The following is an 18,038-nucleotide window of genomic DNA, read 5'->3' as shown; positions in this document are numbered from 1 at the left end:
GAAGCATTCTCAGGAGAATGAACCTGGATCCAGTAAGCATGGGAAGAGCAGCAAGATTCTCTTCAACCCCTCAAATCCATCTGTCTGAAAAATACAATAAGTATTTTTGAAACTTCCCATTTCTTTTTGAGTATTTGATGTAAGAAAATGATGGCCTTGAATAAGCTCTAAATAATGTGTTGTGAGGTAAAATTACTTTCATCCAGGCTTCATGAGAAGCTCATGAGGTCGTGGGAGAAATCTTTTTTTTTTTTTTTTTTTTTTTAGAGATTTTATTTAATTGAGAGAGAGAGCGAGCAAGCGTGTGCACAAGTAGGGGGAGGGACAGACAGAGAGGGAGAAGCAGGCTCCCCGCTGAGCAGAAGCCAGATGCAGGGCTTGTCCTAGGACCTGGGATCACAACCTGAGCCAAAGGCAGATGCTTAACCACATTGAGATACCCAGGTGCCCCGTTGTTTTTGAATCTGGACCAAAGAACTATGACTTAAAGATGATTCTTTGGGCTGCTTCGCATATAGGGACATTGTGCACGTGGCTTCCAGTAACAGAATCTTGAGGCTATAGGAAGTACTGGAGATGTCAGTTACCATGTTTATTGATATTAAATGATATACATGATTGGAATTTAAAATACCCATTCCTAATTTATTTTCATTATTTTACTTTGAATGGTCAGTTTGGAATCACCTTAAATGTTAGTTTTCTGGGAAAAGGAAACTGGAACTGTCTTCATCAGTCTTCTGCTTCACTTTTCCAGTTGCATTAGCATGCCGCTGGCTCCTGTATTTTCAATATTATGATAGATTTCTTTTCTGTAATGCTGTGCCTCCTGTGAAAGCAGCCACAACTTTTAGCTGTCTTGGAAACTCAAAATTGTTGAGAGTGGGAAAAGTGTCATAGCCACACAATGTCTTTGTTCCTTCTCGAGTGCAGGTGCTGTGACCATCTTGAGTTCCACGGAGCCCGCAGGAATAAGGAGCAGTCCGCTTTGCTGAGCTCAGCTGTGCAAATGGGATGCTTCAATCCCATAGTCTGATCTCCCCTGTTCTGCCTCTGATACAATTTCTCAGACTGTGTGTCAACTCTGAGTGTCATAAGCATAAGAATTTTAGCGAATACACTATCTTCTGTGGCAATGGTGTCATATTTACAAGGTTTTTTAAAATTTTAGATTTTTCTTGAAAAGTTAGTAAAATGACAGAGTTTTAATTAAATTCAAAAGAACAGATTGATTTGAATTATTCAAATCGAAGAGGGCCTACATTAGCCAGATTTGTTCTTTATTGAATCCTTATTTTGTTTTGAGTGCATTTGATTTGAAGGGAAAGAAAGGGATGATAAAAACTGGGTAGAAATGAAGTATTCATTTCAAAATGCCATTTCTAGAGATGGGTCTAAGAGCCAACTTGTCTTTTCAACCTTTGACATGTATCTCTAGTCACCCCAGCACAGAACTAGTACTCAGTATGATAGATGCGAAGTTCCTCAGGTATCAGGAGTATCTTCACAATTATGCATGGTCACGGTTTTAACAAAGCATTTACACTCATGAGAAAAACAATCCCAGAATGTTCTAGATCATTTATTATTAAAATGTTAGTATCTGATAGTTTGTTATGTCAGAAAATGTCAGTGTAACTGAATTCAATCAAACTTGACTTAAACGAAAGAAGATTGGGCATTCAGTCAAAATGCCAAAATTCAACTTATCAATATCCTCGATTAACAAAGAAAATAGGACATCAATATCTAGATATATTTTATAGTTATATATAAATTATAATACCATGGCGGACATTTTTAATCCTACATTTGCCATGCGTTGGCTTTATTAAATATATACAAACCAGCTGTTCCCAAATCATATTACATGCAGAAGCGGTGTAACCGGTTGAATAGCATCTTTCCGAAATCCATATGTGCGGGTGCTTACCCCCAGTACTTCGGAAGGTGATTTGATTTAGAAATAGGATCTCTACTGCTGGACTTAGCTAATAAGCAGTCACACTGGGGTAGGGCGGTACCCTCCTCCAGTGTGACTGGATAGAGAGAGGACGTTTGGACACACACACACACACACACGCCCACCCCGTAACAGGAAGGCAGAGATGGGCTAATGCTGCCACAAACAAGAACACCAGAGATGCCAGCAAATTCTAGGAGTATGTTCTCCCTCGTGGCCCCTTCTTGGAACCCCTTCCCTGCAGGTTCTGTGAAGTCACACCCCTATGTACATGTGTATGTGTGTATATACACATATACGTATACTTACATACAAATATGTGAACATTTGTACACACGCATAAAGTAGTACTTATATTTATCTTAAAAGCTAAGTTGGTCATTAATCATCTTTCTCTCCCACAAGAATGTAAGAAAGTCCTATGTAAGTAGAAAATTGTTATTTTTTCTGCTAGATTTTTAAAAATCTATTTTAAACCTGGGAGCTTTAAGAATTTTTTTTTTACATTTTCAGGTGGCTATAAGTCAAACAAATGAGCAAACAAAAACCAAAGCTATACAAAGACTGTATGTGGCTGGCAAATCCTAAAATATTTACTGTTTGATCTTTAACAGAAACAATATTCCAAATGTGGCACCTATTAAGCATTCAATAATAATTATTATAATAATAACTGTATTATAAATACAACTGTATTATACATACAACTGTATTATAAATACAAAAATATATCGACAACTTTGAGAAATCCTGAACTTAATTCACTTTGAATCTTTTAATAGCCTGATTTTTTAAAACTTAAATTCAGTTAGCCAGCATATAATTAGTTTCAGATGTTGAGTTCAGTAATTCATCAGTTGCATTTCAGCACCCAGTATCACATCACGTGCCCTCCTTAATGCCCATCACCGGGTTACCACATCCCCTCACCTACCTCCCCTCCAGTAACCCTCAGTTGGTTTCCTAGAGTTAAAAGTCTCTCATGGTTTTCTCCCTCACTGATTACTTCCCATTCAGTTTCCCCTCCCTTCCCCCATGATTCCTGGGCTGTCTCCTCTTCTTCTTCTTTTTTTTTTTTTTTAAGATTTTTTTTTTTTTTCAGAAGGGGGGGGGGAGAGAGCGAGCACAGGCAGACAGAATGGCAGGCAGAGGCAGAGGGAGAAGCAGGCTCCCTGCTGAGCAAGAAGCCCGATGTGGGACTCGATCCCAGGACGCTGGGATCATGACCTGAGCCGAAGGCAGCTGCTTAACCAACTGAGCCACCCAGGCGTCCCCCCTGGGCTGTTTCTTATATCGTACATATGAGTGAAACCATATGATAATTGTCATTCTCTGATTGCTTTATTTCACTCAGCATAGTATCCTCCAGTTCCATCCACATAAATGTAAATGGTAAGATTCCATCCTTTCTGATGACTGAGTAATATTCCATTATATGTCTGTGTGTGTGTGTGTGTGTGTGTGTGTGTGTGTGTGTATGGCTGCACCAGCTTGCATTCCCACCAACAATGTAAGAGGGGTTTCCCCTTTCTCTGCACCCTCACCAACATTTGTTGTTTCCTGACTTGTTAATTTTAGCCATTCTGAACTGGTGTGAGTTGGTATCTCACTGTGGTTTTAATTTGTATTTCCTTGATGCCAAGTGATGTGGAGCTCTTCTTCATGTGTCTGTTGGCCATCTGGATGTCTTCTTTGGAGAAATGTCTGTTCCTGTCTTCTGCCCATTTCTTGACTGGATTCTTTGGTGTTTTTTTTTGTTTTGTTTTGTTTTTTGTTTTTTTGTTTTTTGGTTTTTTTGGTCGTTGGTTTTAGAAGTTCTTTATAGATCCTGGATACTAGCCCTTTATCTGATGTCATTTACAGCTATATTCTCCCATACCTTTTAGGAATGGGAGGTTGCCCTTTAGTTTTGCTGACTATTTCCTTTGTGTTGCAGAAGCTTTTTATCTTGATGAAGTCCCAATAGTTCATTTTTGCTTTCGTTACCTTACCTTTAGAGACAGTCTTGGAAGAAGTTGCTGGGGCTGTGCTCTAAGAGGTTGCTGCCTATTTTCTCCTTTAGGATTTTGATGGATTCCTATCTCACCAGTAGGTCTTTCATCCATTTGGAGTCTGTTTTCATGTGTGGTGTAAGGAAATGGTCCAGTTTCATTCTTCTGCATGTTGTTGTCCAATTTTCCCAACACCATTTGTTGAAGAAACTGTCTTTGTTCCATTGGACATTCTTTCCTGCTTTGTAGACGATTAGTTGACCATAGTGTTGAGGGTCCATATCTGGGCTCTCTATTCTGTTTCATTGGTCTATGTGTCTGTTTTTGTGCCAGTACCATGCTGTCTTGATGATTGCGGCTTTGAAATATAGCTTGAAGTCAGGCATTGTGATGCCACCAGCTTTGGTTTTCTTTTTCAACATTCTTTTGGCTATTTGGGGTCTTTTCTGGTTCCATGTAAACTTTAGAATTATTTGTTCCAGCTCTGTGAGAAATGTCAATGGTGTTTTGATAGGGATTATGTCTAAAGTGTAGATTGCTTTGGGTAACATAGACAATATTTCTTCTTCTCATCCATGAGCATGGAATGTTTTTCCATTTCTTTGTGTCTTCTTCAATTTCTTTTTAAGTTTTCTGTAATTTTTAGAGTACAGATCCTTTACCTCTTCAGTTAGGTTTACTCCAAGGTGTCTTATGGTTTTTGGATCCCATTGTAAATGGGATCGATTCCTTAATTTCTCTTTCTTCTCATTGTTAGTGTACAGAAATGCAACTGATTCCTGTGTATTACAGCCTGCTAGAGGGCTGAATCCCTGTATGAGTTCTAGCATTTTGGAGGTGGAGTCTTTTGAGTTTTCCACATAAAGTATCATGTCATTTGTGAAGAGTGAGAGTTTGACCTTTTCTTTGTAATAGGCTGATTTTTACTGTGACTCTCCCAAGGGCAGCATTTTGGTGTCATGGGGCTCTCAGATGTGTAGAACCATAAGCTGTGTATCATGGCATGTTTATTAAATCTCCTACAACAGTAATGTTTCTCAGAAAACACCTTAGGAAATGGTGTTTAAAACATTAGTGTTGGGGCACCAGAGTGGCTCAGTTGGTTGAGCATAAGACTTTTGGTTTTGGCTCAGACTGGGATTTCAGGGTCCTGGGATCAAGCCCCTTGTTGGGCTCTACACTCAGTAGGGAGTCAGTGGAGATTCTCTCCTCCCTCTGCCCCTTCCCCCACGCAAACTCTCTTCCTCTAAAATAAATAATAATAAATGAATCTTTAAAAAATAATAAAACATTAACTAGTGTTGAGCAGTAGACTAAAAGTGATAAGCCATGAAGATAGTTCTCCAGAACTCTCCCAGCATCTAGCAAGAAACGAGTTGGTGGGGACCCCAGCCATGTCCCACTCAGCGCTCAGAGGAGAGGGCCACTCTGGACAGAACATTGGTGTTGCTGGTGAAATCTTTTCTGCCACTGAGTGCACAGTACTTACAGGGTTGATGAAAGTACTCTTGTCGTCCTGGCCAAACCCGGCAGGAAGTAACTGTAAGGTCCTGTCTCCAGAGTTTGTTGTCACCTCTCTGGCCAGAGAACTGGCACTGAGAACCTCCCTCCGCTGGCTTGAACCACTGACCTCACGTGTCAGTTTTCAGGCTTCTTGTTCCGCACCCAGTCAGTGACAGCCTGCTCTGGGTCACTTGTGAGATGCAAGAGGTAAGTTCTCACGAGTCATCTGCTGTAGCAGTAAAACCTGAAAATTATGGCCAGTGTCCGCTCATCTCATATCAGCCATGGTTTCAGTAATACTTATTAACTCACCGTGTGGCAAGTTGCATGTCCAGGCTGTGGATAAGACATAGTCCCTGTCCTCAAGCTGCTCATCATCTGGAACAAAGGGTAGATGTTTAAAAAAAACACCTGGAGTAGTAGTTCACAGACCCCGGGACGAGGTGTCCCTGCATTCCCCAGCCAGTTCCAAGGTTATCATGAAAATATTATAAATATTCAAGGGAAAGGCAGAAGCTGAGTATTCGTTAGACCCTGCAAGAAGCACTTCGCAGTGTGAGCATCAGACCCTCTGACAGTCGTGTCAGTGATGCGACTTTGTCCAAGTAGGTTTGTGCTGTGTGTCGCGGTGAAAAAGTAAGAGCCACACAGGAAACCGATGGGGAGCAGGAAGTGAGGACAGAGTCTCCTCTGTGTCCCAGACTTGAGGAGCTGCCCAGTGCCCCATGGGCACACACGTACATTTAGTCAGTAGGTTGCCTTTTTTTTTTTTTTTTAAGATTTATGTTTTTATTTGTAAGAGAGAACGAGTGTGCACAGGCATGCGGCAGGTGGTGGCGGAGGGAGAGAAAGAAACTCCAAGCAGACCGAGCGTGAGCGTGGAGTGCACAGCCTGACAGCCTTGACCTCAAGACCCTGGGATCAGGACCTGAGCTGAAACCACGAGTAGGTCACTTGACGGACTGAGCCACCCAGGTGCCCCAGTAGGTTGCTTATTTAAAAGTTATATTTGAATATTACTTTTTCTTCCAATTTGTGTGCATTGTTTTTTCAGATGGTTACTATGTTGTCAGAACACAGATGCTTATTAAGTAATTTGGGGCTAATTTCTTTCTTTTTTTTTTTTTTAAGATTTTATGTATTTATTTGACAGAGATCACAAGTCGGCAGAGAGGCAGGCAGAGAGAGAGAGAGAGGGAAGCAGGCTCCCTGCTGAGCAGAGAGCCCGATGCGGGGCTCCATCCCAGGACCCTGAGATCATGACCTGAGCTGAAGGCAGAGGCTTTAACCCACTGAGCCACCCAGGTGCCCCAGGGGCTAATTTCTTAATAGCAGAATGTTAGGTATTTCCTTCGGTCCAAGGTGCTGTGGAAATAATGAGACATTAACGACTCTGAAAGTTGAGAAACTTCTGAACCAAATTGAAGTTGGTGAATACCTCAGTGGAGCTGTGCAGTGTGTTTAGAAGCATAAGGAGAGAGAGTGACCGGGCTTTCAGGAAGTATTGAAGTACGCCCGGGGAAGGCTAAGCCATGGGCTGCCAGCTGGACTATCCCTGAAGGGATGTGTGGGATTTATCAGGTGAAAAATAAGGACTGGCAAGAAAAGGCAACAATGCATTGCATTGTTATTGCCAGTTATTCTAGTATTTCCCCAAAGTCATGCTTCGCTCTCAGCCTTGAGCTGACTTGACCAAAGCATCCCTTTCCCATTGATTGCAAGTGACTCAGCCTTCCCAGACTCACCTTTTTCCCTTTATCTCAGATGCCCAAGCACCAGCACCGAGATACACAGGAGCCTTCACTCCCCTAAAAGACACCCCTCATCTGAAGTAGTTTTGAGTCTTTTTTTTTGGTTCCCCCCAAATCTCTATCTTCTGAGGGGCTCAGTCACAGGTAAGCTGGGACAACAATATCCTAAAACTGAGTCATGGTGAAAGAAGGAAGATTTAAAGGCCCTTGACTTCCCCAAGACTGCTCAGATTTTAGAACAGGAATCTGGTCAGCTCAACTGAGTTTCCAATCCATTCTCTGTGGAGAATGCCAGGCTGAGAAGAAGGGCTCATTTCAGCCGAGATTTTCTAGTTTGCTACCACATGGGATGGAGTCTGCCTTTGGGATTGTGTCCTTTCGGCCAACACAGGATCCTTTCTTTGGTCCATTCCCTTCTTGATTCAAGGAAGCTCCTAGAAGTCCCAACAGGTATGAGTCACACAGGCAGCTTAGGGATACATGTCTCCAGATGATTCACCAGGGAGCTGACAAATTTGGCTTGTGATTCTTTTAATTCTAAAATGTTTCCTCAGTGTATGGGAACAGATGTATCCAGTGTAACATTAGTTGCAGAAAACCAGGTCCTAAGTTGTGAGTCCCAGTACCTTCCAGTAGAGCTCTTTGAACTCATAAGAAAACTAATGTAATGGTTTCCGGGACAGGAAGGTGACTTCTAGGATGAAACTAGGAAGGAACTAGAACTGCTTGCCCAGGGTCTCAAATGGCCTTTCCTTTCTCTTAGCTCACCACCCCCAGAGAACCCTGGATGAGAGAGCATTGCCCTCAGGAAAAATGCAAAAACTTGTCTCAGGGATTTTAATATGCAGATGCATGTGTTCCTCATGACAGTTAATGAAGAAAAAGCTATGGCTGTCTTCCTGTTTCCAGAATTGGATACTGAGGAACAAAAGGGTCACCTAACCTACACCAGGTCACACAATGGGTGGGGCTGGAGTTGGGATTTAAGTGCCGGCGGACTTCCTCCTGCTCCAGAGCCCGGGTCCTTCATCACTGGGTCACCGCACTGGCTCAGGGCTCGAAAGCTCTGCTGTGTGATACGAGTCACTAGCCAAGTGTGGCTATTTACATTAATATTAATTAAAATAAAATAAAACAGAATAAAATAATAAGTCATTCTCTCAGTCACTGGCCACATTTCAAGTGCTCTGTAACTACATGTGGCCAGTGGACAAGGCAGAAACAGAGAGTTCCCATCATTGTCAAACAGACATTGTTGCCCTAAGGTCTAGAAGGCCTCCTGATTCCAATTCACTGATATTCTTGAATATTTTACTGATGGGTCTTCAATACTGTTTCCAGCACTTCTGAAATAGTGCAGTAGCTAACCACTAGCTTAAACTATGTGAGCATGTTAGTGAAGGATGACTTCATTATTATCACCCACTCCCAGAAAACGCATTTGAATTATAATGAGATGTTTACTATCTCACCTCTGAAATAACTAGTGGAGGTTGCAGCCTACTCTGCCTGTGTAGGCCTGTAAGTGGGACCCAGCTGCGATGTTACAGGCCTGCTCACTCGGGCAGTCGGACATTGCAACTGATGCCCCAGCTAGGTGTAACCTTGACAAAGGGCATAGGCTATTCATGTCAGTCCTTCTGAACTGAAAGAGAGGAGACACTCGGAAGTATCATTAATGTTCCAGTCAATGCATTGTTGACAACACACACTGGCTTTGATTGTGGCTTATTGCATTTTTCTACAGCTGAGACTTCCAGGTGCATTCTCTGTGTGTTTCCTATTTGAAACCAAGATTTGAAACCCCTTGCATCATTGAGTATGTGCCTAGCAGTATTCTAAGTAATGATACAAAGTTCAAAGGGAAGCTTTGATGTCTTTATGGGATCTCAAGGTCAGGAAGAACAGAGAAGAGCCAAGGCTCTGGGAGAAATGATTTCTCAGAGATGCTAACCATCCACCACACCATTACTAAAATAAAATTCTAGCTTCCTTTGTCATGTCACTCCCTCCCCTTGATACTGTTACTTATTTTAATCTATTATGTCATGAGAAAGGATTATCTAATGCTACTGAAATATCAACTTTATTATCAATAAAAACTTTCTTTTAGTTTCTTTTCTAACTTGCTTATTTAACATTGGTTTTCATAGGAGTAATTGGATGTATTTATTAAACAGATACAGTTTTGGATATCAGAAGGTAATGGTAATTATAATACAAACTATAACTTTTCACAGTGGTTTCTTCTGAAATATCAAAGAAATAGTTGTTTCCCATATAGTCTTTCAACCTTAAATATACTTTGCGGCATTGTTTTAAACTGGTAATCTATGCTTCATCTGATCATAAAATAACACGACTGTGAAGTACAATGATTTCTTTCCGCTCTAGGGTTTCAGTGACAAGAGAAAAGGGACACGACTGTCAGCTGACTTCCCCCAGGTCTCACCTTGCCTGCTCCAAGTGCTTTGTGTACTTGATCTCATTTAGTCCTTACAACAAGCCCAGAGGTTAAATTGTTTATTTCGCTCATTTCTTGAAGAAGAATTTTAAGGCAAAGGAAGGTTAAAGGGTTCAGAGTCAAGTGACTGGTAAGCAAGGGAACTACAGTCTTAACTTAAACATGACTGATTCCAGACCCTGTCCTCATCAACACAGGGCATCAGAAGACTGTGGTGTGGTTCTGGGCCATGCAGATGGGCAGGAGGGCAGCTTTTGTGCACAAGACATTTATCTGGTCAAGAGATGAACAGCCTTGGGTTGCCCGGGTGGCTCAGTCAGTTAAGCTTCCCGTCTCCGTTTGAGCTCAGGTCGTGCTCTCACGGTGGGATGGATTGGGCTCAGCACCGAGTCTGCCTCAGAGTCTCTCTCCCTCTCGCTCCCGCTCACTCTCTCTTCAAATAAACAAAACAGATAAAATCTTCAAAAAGAAAAGAAAAGGAAAAAAAACAAAAGCCTTGAATTTTGTTTGTGGGATCATTGTTTCCATCTCTGTGGAGCTCGTGTTGTGTAACATTCCTGACCTCTTGCCCTTGAATTTGCTTAGCCATAAAGTAGAAATGAATCCAGAATTGTAATGATGACGGTGGGATGGGAATTGTTCCGGCCAGCAGGTGGGATTATCTGATGGTGAATCCGGAAAGGACTCACTGGGCATGCTGGGTTCTCGGCTCCTCAGCCATGCAGCTCCCCTGCGCAGACCGCCTCCTTGCCGGGCACGGCTCTCCCATCCCCCTCCCGCGGGGCTGCCTGCCGAGGAGGGGTGGCCAGCCTCGGGCCTGCGTATGCCTTGTCCCCGGGGACGGGGCCTGCAGACCGCGTGGCTGGGAGACCTTCATCCCCGTCGCTGCGGGACGTCTCTCGTGTTTGTCCAGAGTCCGGTGGTGTGGGAGGTTGATGATCCCCTTGAGGTGGTCAGACACAACTTACTGCTGCCATATCCTTCAGTTTTTACCCATTTAAAGTTTCTGTCTTTCTCATTTTCCAGAAATGTTCTCTAAGTACCCTGACGGTCCGAGATTCCTCTGTCGTGTAGTTGTGTCTTGTAGCTCTTACGAGGCTTGTATGCGCATCAGGATTAAACTCCCTGGGGACAAGTATGTGGGGATTCGGGACATTTATTTCCCAAGGGAGACACTCAAGGCGGGTTAAAAAGGGCTCTGCAAACTGTATCCAGGTGTTCTGGAGTTCAGAGGGCTTCCAGCTTGTTCCCACTAAGGATATTTTGCTCTGGGAGCCAGGGTTGGGTAGGGAAGGAGCACCCACCACTTCGTACAACACTTTTTCTCATCATTGCATTCAGCAGTGGCACTGTCTGTGGTGGCGCAGCCTCCGTCCTTGGACACCCCTTTCAAAAGGACACACTGTTTCTGCCCGGAAATAACACCAGGCCTTGCTGCACGGAAAGAGAGTTGGCATCATTAAATCACCAGCAGTTTAAGTGACCGTCAGATTATCAGTCACGCACCCAGAGCAGTAAATGTATGGAAGGATGGCCTTGGGATAGAAGGGATGGTGTTTCCTGTATGAAAAGATCGGGCGTTTCAGCAAAAGGGGCACCTTTTGTGGGGAGGAGGGCTAAGAGTGCAGGACATCTTGGAGGGGGCAGGCTGATTTCGAGAAGCTTGGAGAGAGTTGTCCTCATCCGGGGCATTTGCATTTTGTGAAATGTTGGTTCGATTTCTTGTGGCCACCAGAACTGGGGGGGGGGGGCATCTTTGGTATTTAGGGGGTAAAGCACGAGGTTCCCAGATTTCCTACTTCGTGACCTGTCCTGCCCCAAATGCCGATACCTTCACTGAGAGGCACTATTTGGAAGGAAGGATCCGTCCTTCCATAGCCTTGTCTGTGCCGATCGCCCATCCATGCTGACGGCATCTCTGTCCCAGGGAACGTGTCTGGCACCTCTTACAGAGCCTTTCCCGATCCTATAGCATCCACCTTAGCTAAGTCTCCATCACAGGACCAGGCAAACAACACACTTTCTGTGTTGTCCAATGCCACTTACCTGTCGATACAGGAAAGAATTTCTCTCAAAAGCTGAAAAGCATTTTTCCTTAAATGTAGCTGTTTTCCTAATTGATTTGGCCACTGAGAAGCATGGGAGCTGAGTGCACCCCGAGGGGGTGGCTCCCTTTAGTCTTGGGGTCCTGCGACTACGTTTCAGGCATAACGAGGCTTCCTCCTTTCCCCTGTGGATCCCGGCGGATGTCACATAAGAGACACGCTCTCTTCACGTCCGTCAATAAGGGTTAGTCCCCTAACCTCCTGTTAGCCCGCCTGCGTCTCCTGCTGTCTTGCTTCCCGTAACATACCAGACCTGGCTTCTTCGCTGCCTGACTTGTATGTCTTAACTCCTCGTTTGACCCGCTTTGTGCCTCGGAACAGGTTATTTATTTATTTATTTATGGGGTATATTAGATCACCAGAATTATAAGATGGAAAAGTTGGGAATTTTTAATTCTTAATTCTTAACATTTGTTCTTTATGCATTTTCTCTCTTTTCCACACAGTTGCTAGTGGTTTCTCAGGCTTAATTCCATGTGTTTGCCTCAAAAGATGATTCTCCCAAGGTTAGAAAAGAAGGCAGCTTCTGTAAATTTCAAACCCCTTCTGCAGTGGAACCAGCAAGAGAGACTCTGAGGACAGGACAGTTGAAATGATGAAACAGAAGCCAGATGTGTTAAGGCACCTGTCAAGTTTGCAGCCTGTCAGGAATCCATAGATAAGCCTAGTTTGTGTGCATAAATCAAGAGCCCCTGTGTGATTTAGGTACTAGTAATTTCTATTACTAGAAATTTATATATAGACTTTACATACTCATATATCAAGTCTGAATGTCTTGCCCTCCTTGTTCTTAAAATGCCCGCCCCACCCCCACAGACTTAGCTTTGGTTACAGCTTCTACCTTGGCATAATTCCACGAAGTCCCTGGCACATTTTCTAGTACGAACTGGTGCTAGTTTGTGCCCAACTCGCCTGGCGGCCTTCTTGCGGTTCCTGTGCTCTCTTCTCCGACAGCAGCTGGACCGGCATCTTCCTTTGCCAGCAGTGATGACTGCTTCTCGAAAGGGATCCATCAACTAACGCTTATCTTTCTGTTTGGGTCTCAAAAGGCATGCCTCAGGAAAGTCTCTGACATTGCCAACAAGACAATGACTACGTGTTAGGGGCACTCGTAGTACTCTGTTCCTGTCCATTGTGCTTATTAAACTTTATAATTATATATTAATTGTGTAATCATTTGACCAGTGTCTGTCTTTCCCTTGTTTCCCACCGTATTCCAGGTGTTTGCGAAAGACCCAGTGTGAGAACAGCAGGAGAGCTCAGTCAGTCTTTGTGGCCATTGAACGCAGTAAGGTACTCTGACCCCACACACATTCTCTCTCCTGTTTCTTCGGAAACCTCTTGGCTTCAGTCTGTTTTGGACTGTCTAGTATCCCCCACTATATTACTTTGGATGCACTATTATATTTGTTAGTATCGAGTCTTGTCATTATTGTATTAACTTCTCTAAGTGTCAGGCCCAGGTTTCCTAGGTTCCTAGGTTTCCTATTTTTACCGGAAATCCTTTCTGGCCTTTGCTTTAGGACAGCCTTTTTCTCAATGTTCTTCTCTTACTACGACAACCATTGCTGTGTCCATTTTCCCACTAGATCAGTGGGTTTGGCTAAAATCTACTTCAAGGAGATCTATTCCTTGTTAACTTTTTTAACAAAAGACCCAGCTGGTAACGTGGGCTATGACTTGGGGGAGCAGACAGTGATTTATGTCAGGCTGACTTTAGCTCAGACGGTGGAGGGGTAGCATGCGCAAAACCTATTCTCTCATTAACTCTGCAGCCATAATTCTCTTGTGGCAGGTGCTTTCAGAATGGATAGCAGTTTATCTGATTTTAAGGAACACAGATCAGAAGAATCTAAAGATTGGATTAATAGTCCAAAAAGAATGGCAGAACATTTAGCCCATTTGACATGGTTGCCTCAAACAGTGAAGGAAAGAATTTGAAGGTTAGTGAAATAAGATGTTTCATAGACATTGTATCTTCCAAAAGAGGAAACATAGGAATCTGCTTAGATTCCTCAGTATTTAGTTAGGAGATTTTGAGGTAAAAACTCTGAGAGAAATCAGGATTACCATTTTATGGGCATATCTACACCCGTACATTAATGGAACCAAAACTGACCCAGATTAAAGATGGTTCTAGCTGCCTTGTTGCCACACCTGTGTGACCTCAGCAAAATCATATTCTTTATGTAGACCTGGATTCTCTTATCTGTAAAATTAAAGATTTAGCCATTAAATCACCTTCCAATTTTAAGGCATGATGATTGTATGATTTTACATTAGATGTCACTACAAGTGTGTCTCCCTGCAACTGTGTCTTCTTGTGACAGAACTGAGAATCAAATGAGAATTATGTAAACTCCTTCAGTTGGAGACAACTATATGTCAGGTAGATCCCAAGATATCCACAGATTTGGCAAAGATCAAACAAGTGAGTATCATTGATTATATTTAAAAGAATCTTTGAGATGAACCAACAAAGCAAGAGAGTTATCCAGACCTTATCTGTGTTCAGTGACCACAGACATTATTTCGAGAGATGTGAACATCCCGTCATTAACAGTAGGGAGAGGAATTATCAGTTCTCATGAGGATCTGGTTGAAGCAGCCTGAAGATGACCACATTCCCCTTTTCCTTTGAGTCTACATTGTTATATTCAAAGTTCTGAATCATGGGTCCTAAAAATATATATAATTCATATTCTTAAAATGCTTTCTTCATATTTTTTCCGATGCTTAAACTTTTGCCACTGATGCTTTATCCCACTGTTTATGCTTTTTCCAAATTCCCCTGCTCCCTGTTGCTTAAGGGAGCAGTCCTCTCTTGTGGACTTAATGCAGTCCTTTCTTGTGGAGCTCAGTCTTAAGGACCTGACTTCTGCCCTTCACAAATACTCCTCACCAACAGAGTCTACATCACTTCTGTTCACTAGCCAAGCTTGAACCAAGAGCTGCCATTTGCATGTTCCTTTTTGGAGATTGAGAGGATTTGTTTGCTAAGCCTTAAGTCATATGTCACAGCTTCTCTACCTCTATCTTTATTTGAGCCTCACTTTCTAAGCATTGAGCTCTTGGATCTCATTTTCTGTTGATGGAAATCTTTGGTTTTGCAGTTTCGGCCTCATCAGTTCTAAGGGAGAGGATCACGATGGACTTCTGATTCCCTAAGGCTGAGCATTAGGGTCTGAGTTAAAATGGGCACAGTATCATTGAGCATCCCAGTAGACCTCCTAAGAAACCCACAGTTGTTCACTCTCTCCTAAGAAAACTACAATTATCCACCATCTTACCTTTCGGGATTATAGTCATAAAGAGGAAGAGCACAGAAAGAAGGGAATGGAGTCCCAGGGTGGAATGCCCAGTACAAAGGTGAGTGATTGGGGATAGTGGAACGCAGGCCCTTTTGTTTACTTCTAGGGAACTGAGGTTCCTTTGGTCAGTGAAGCTTAACAAGTAAGAAAATAAAACAACCTTCATTGGAATTTCCAGACCCTGGAGTCTCTAAATTTGGTGACAAATTAACCTAATTACAGGAAACTAGATGGTTAACCCTTTACTTTTCCCATGGGATCTCAAATTCCCCAGAGGCCAGTGCCCTTGGCCAGTCATCTTTTGAAGGAGGCCAAGAAGTACGGTCAGGTGAGGTAAAGTCTTTATTACCCAACGTACTCTGACTTGCAAGGGAACTCTTCCATAATATACTCTTTTCCACAATAAGGTTAAGACAATTGCCCAAGGATTATTTTAAAAATAGAAGAAGAAGTTGCATTTTCAAGTTATTCCTGAAAAAAGAGACTAGTGTCATATGTGTACGACATATGACATTTTTTTTCATTTATTTTTTTTTAAGACTTTATGTACTTATTTGACAGAGAGATCACAAGTAGGCAGAGAGGCAGGCAGAGAGAGAAGGCTTCCTGCCGAGCAGAGAGCCCGATGCGGGGCTCGATCCCAGGACCTTGAGATCATGACCCGAGCCGAAGGCAGAGGCTTAACCCACTGAGGCACCCAGATGACCCACAGGTATGATGTTCTTAATAGTACCTGGAAGGTAAATAGGCTTAGGTCACACTGAAAAGTAACATTTTCTCATCTATTACTAATCCTTTCTTTAACTGTCCCACATGACAAGGATGGTGAGATCAGGAGAGTTAAAAGATCAAAGATCAAGAGCACTCTGTTTCTTCAGTACTTTATTGTCCAAAGATCGTATGCACACAGCCTCAGGACACTTCCCAACCTCTCACCTCGCCCCTCCATATCGAATCAGTGTATTGAAAAGTTAAGAACATGCCTTTGGCCAAGAATCAGTTCACCTAAAACCAGATCTTCTAAAGCTAATTTACCTACTGATCAATGGCTTAATGATACATTTGTCTAAATTATTTTTTCATTTATAAACTTTCATATGTGATACCAGCTTTTGGGGGGATATTTTATATACTTTTATGTCTTCTATTTTGGCTACTTTTGATCATTTTCATGTTTGTTGTTAATATGTAATTATTTAATTTCTTTTTAATAACTGACCTATAACATGCCGAGGTTGAAGATGTACAGTGAGTGATTTGATGCTGTTATGTGTGGCAGTGTGATTACCACGATAGTGTTAGTTAACATGCCTGTCAGGTCACACAGTTATTATTTCACAGGTCATACAGTTATGATTGTGGTGAAAACAGTTAAGATCGAGTCTCTTTATAACTTCAAAGTTCAAAATACATTGTTACTGACTGTAACCACTATGCTCTGCATTAGATCTCCAGAACATACTTGCTAGATGTGAGTTTGTACCCTTAAATAACATCTCCTCAATTTCCCCAGCCTCCAGTCCCTGGTATCCACCATTTAGTCTGTTGTTGGGTGTTTTGTTTTGGTTCAACTATTTTAGATTGCACATGTAAGTGATATCATATAGTATTTGCCTTTCTCTGACTTAGCTCACTTGGCACAATGCCTTCAAAGTCTATCCATGTTATTGCAAATGGTAGGATTTAATTTTTTCTCATGACTGAATAATAGTTCATTGTATATTTATATACCACATTTTCTTTATTTGTTTACCATTGATGGATACTTAGGTTGCTTCTGTGAATAATACTGCCATAAACATGGGAGTGCATATATCTCTTCAAATTCCTGTTTTTAATTTCCTTTGGATAGATTCCCAGAAGTGGGACTGCTGGATCATATGGTCTTTCTGTTCTTAATCTTCTGAGCAACTCCACTCTCTCTCCATAGTGGCTAAACAATTTTGCATCCTGCTAGCAGTGCACAGGGGTTCCCTTTTCCCCATATCTTCCCAACACTAGTTATCTCTTGTCTTTTTGATGACAGACATTGTCACAGGTGTCACAAATAATCTCTCATTGTGGTTTTGATTTGCATTTCCTGATGATTAATGATGCTCGGAACTTTTCAGGTAGTTGCTGGCCATTTATATGTCTTATTTGGAAAAATGTCTGTTCACTTTCTCTGCTCATTTTTTCATTTCAATTCGATTGCTTATTTTTTTTTTGAGTTGAGTGAGTTCTTTATATGTTTATATGCATATGCATATTAATCCCTTATCTGATATATGGTTTGCAAATATTTTCTCCCATTCCATAAGTTGCCTTTTCATTTTCTTGATTATTTCTTTTGCTATGCAGAGCTCTGTAGTTTAATGTGGCCTTGCTTGTTGATTTTTACTTTTGCTGCTTGTTTTTGTGTCATATCCAAAAAAGTCACTGCCAAGGCAAATGTCAAGGAGCTTTTCCCTTGTGTTTTCTTTTAGAAATTTTACAGTAACTACTCTTATTTTTTTTAAGTCCAGTCCATCCTAAGTTAATTTTTGAGTGCTGTAGGATAGGAGTTCAATTTCATTGTTCTCCATACGGCTGTCCAATTGTCCCCATACCATTTGTTGAAGAGACTGTCATTTCCCAGTTGAAAATTCTTGGCTTCCTTCTCATGTACTGGTTGACTGTATTTCCAGGAGTTTATTTCTGAACTCTCTATTCTTTTCCATTGGTCTATGTGTCTGCTTTTCTGCTAAAAGTACTTTATTATTTTTTTGGTTTTGATGCTATTATAAATAGAATCATTTTCTTTTTCAGATTTTTGTTGGTGGTGCGTGGAAATACTACTGATTTTTTTTTCTTTTTTTCTTTTTAAATTTTTTATTTTTTATAAACATATATTTTTATCCCCAGGGGTACAGGTCTGTGAATCACCAGGTTTACACACTTCACAGCACTCACCAAAGCACATACCCTCTCC

General features: G+C 41.9%; 1 protein-coding gene across 1 annotated transcript in view; it reads right to left on the bottom strand.

The window, feature by feature from the left end:
- Nucleotides 1-10,924: 10,924 nt before the first annotated feature.
- The window catches only part of LOC132006588 (beta-defensin 130B-like), an 8,009-nt gene continuing 895 nt past the window's right edge, over nucleotides 10,925-18,038 (bottom strand). Inside the window, exons 2-3 of the mRNA XM_059384473.1 lie at nucleotides 15,068-15,222; nucleotides 10,925-11,106 (exon numbers count right to left, since the gene is read on the bottom strand). Coding sequence (XP_059240456.1) covers nucleotides 10,925-11,106; nucleotides 15,068-15,222 — 337 coding nt within the window. The remainder of the gene's footprint in view (nucleotides 11,107-15,067; nucleotides 15,223-18,038) is intronic.

The sequence above is a fragment of the Mustela nigripes genome, chromosome 18 (genome assembly GCF_022355385.1).
Source record: "Mustela nigripes isolate SB6536 chromosome 18, MUSNIG.SB6536, whole genome shotgun sequence".
NCBI classification, from domain to species: Eukaryota; Metazoa; Chordata; class Mammalia; order Carnivora; family Mustelidae; genus Mustela; species Mustela nigripes.
The sequence above is the reverse complement of the archived record's forward strand: the minus strand, read 5'-3'. Positions and strand labels throughout refer to the sequence as shown.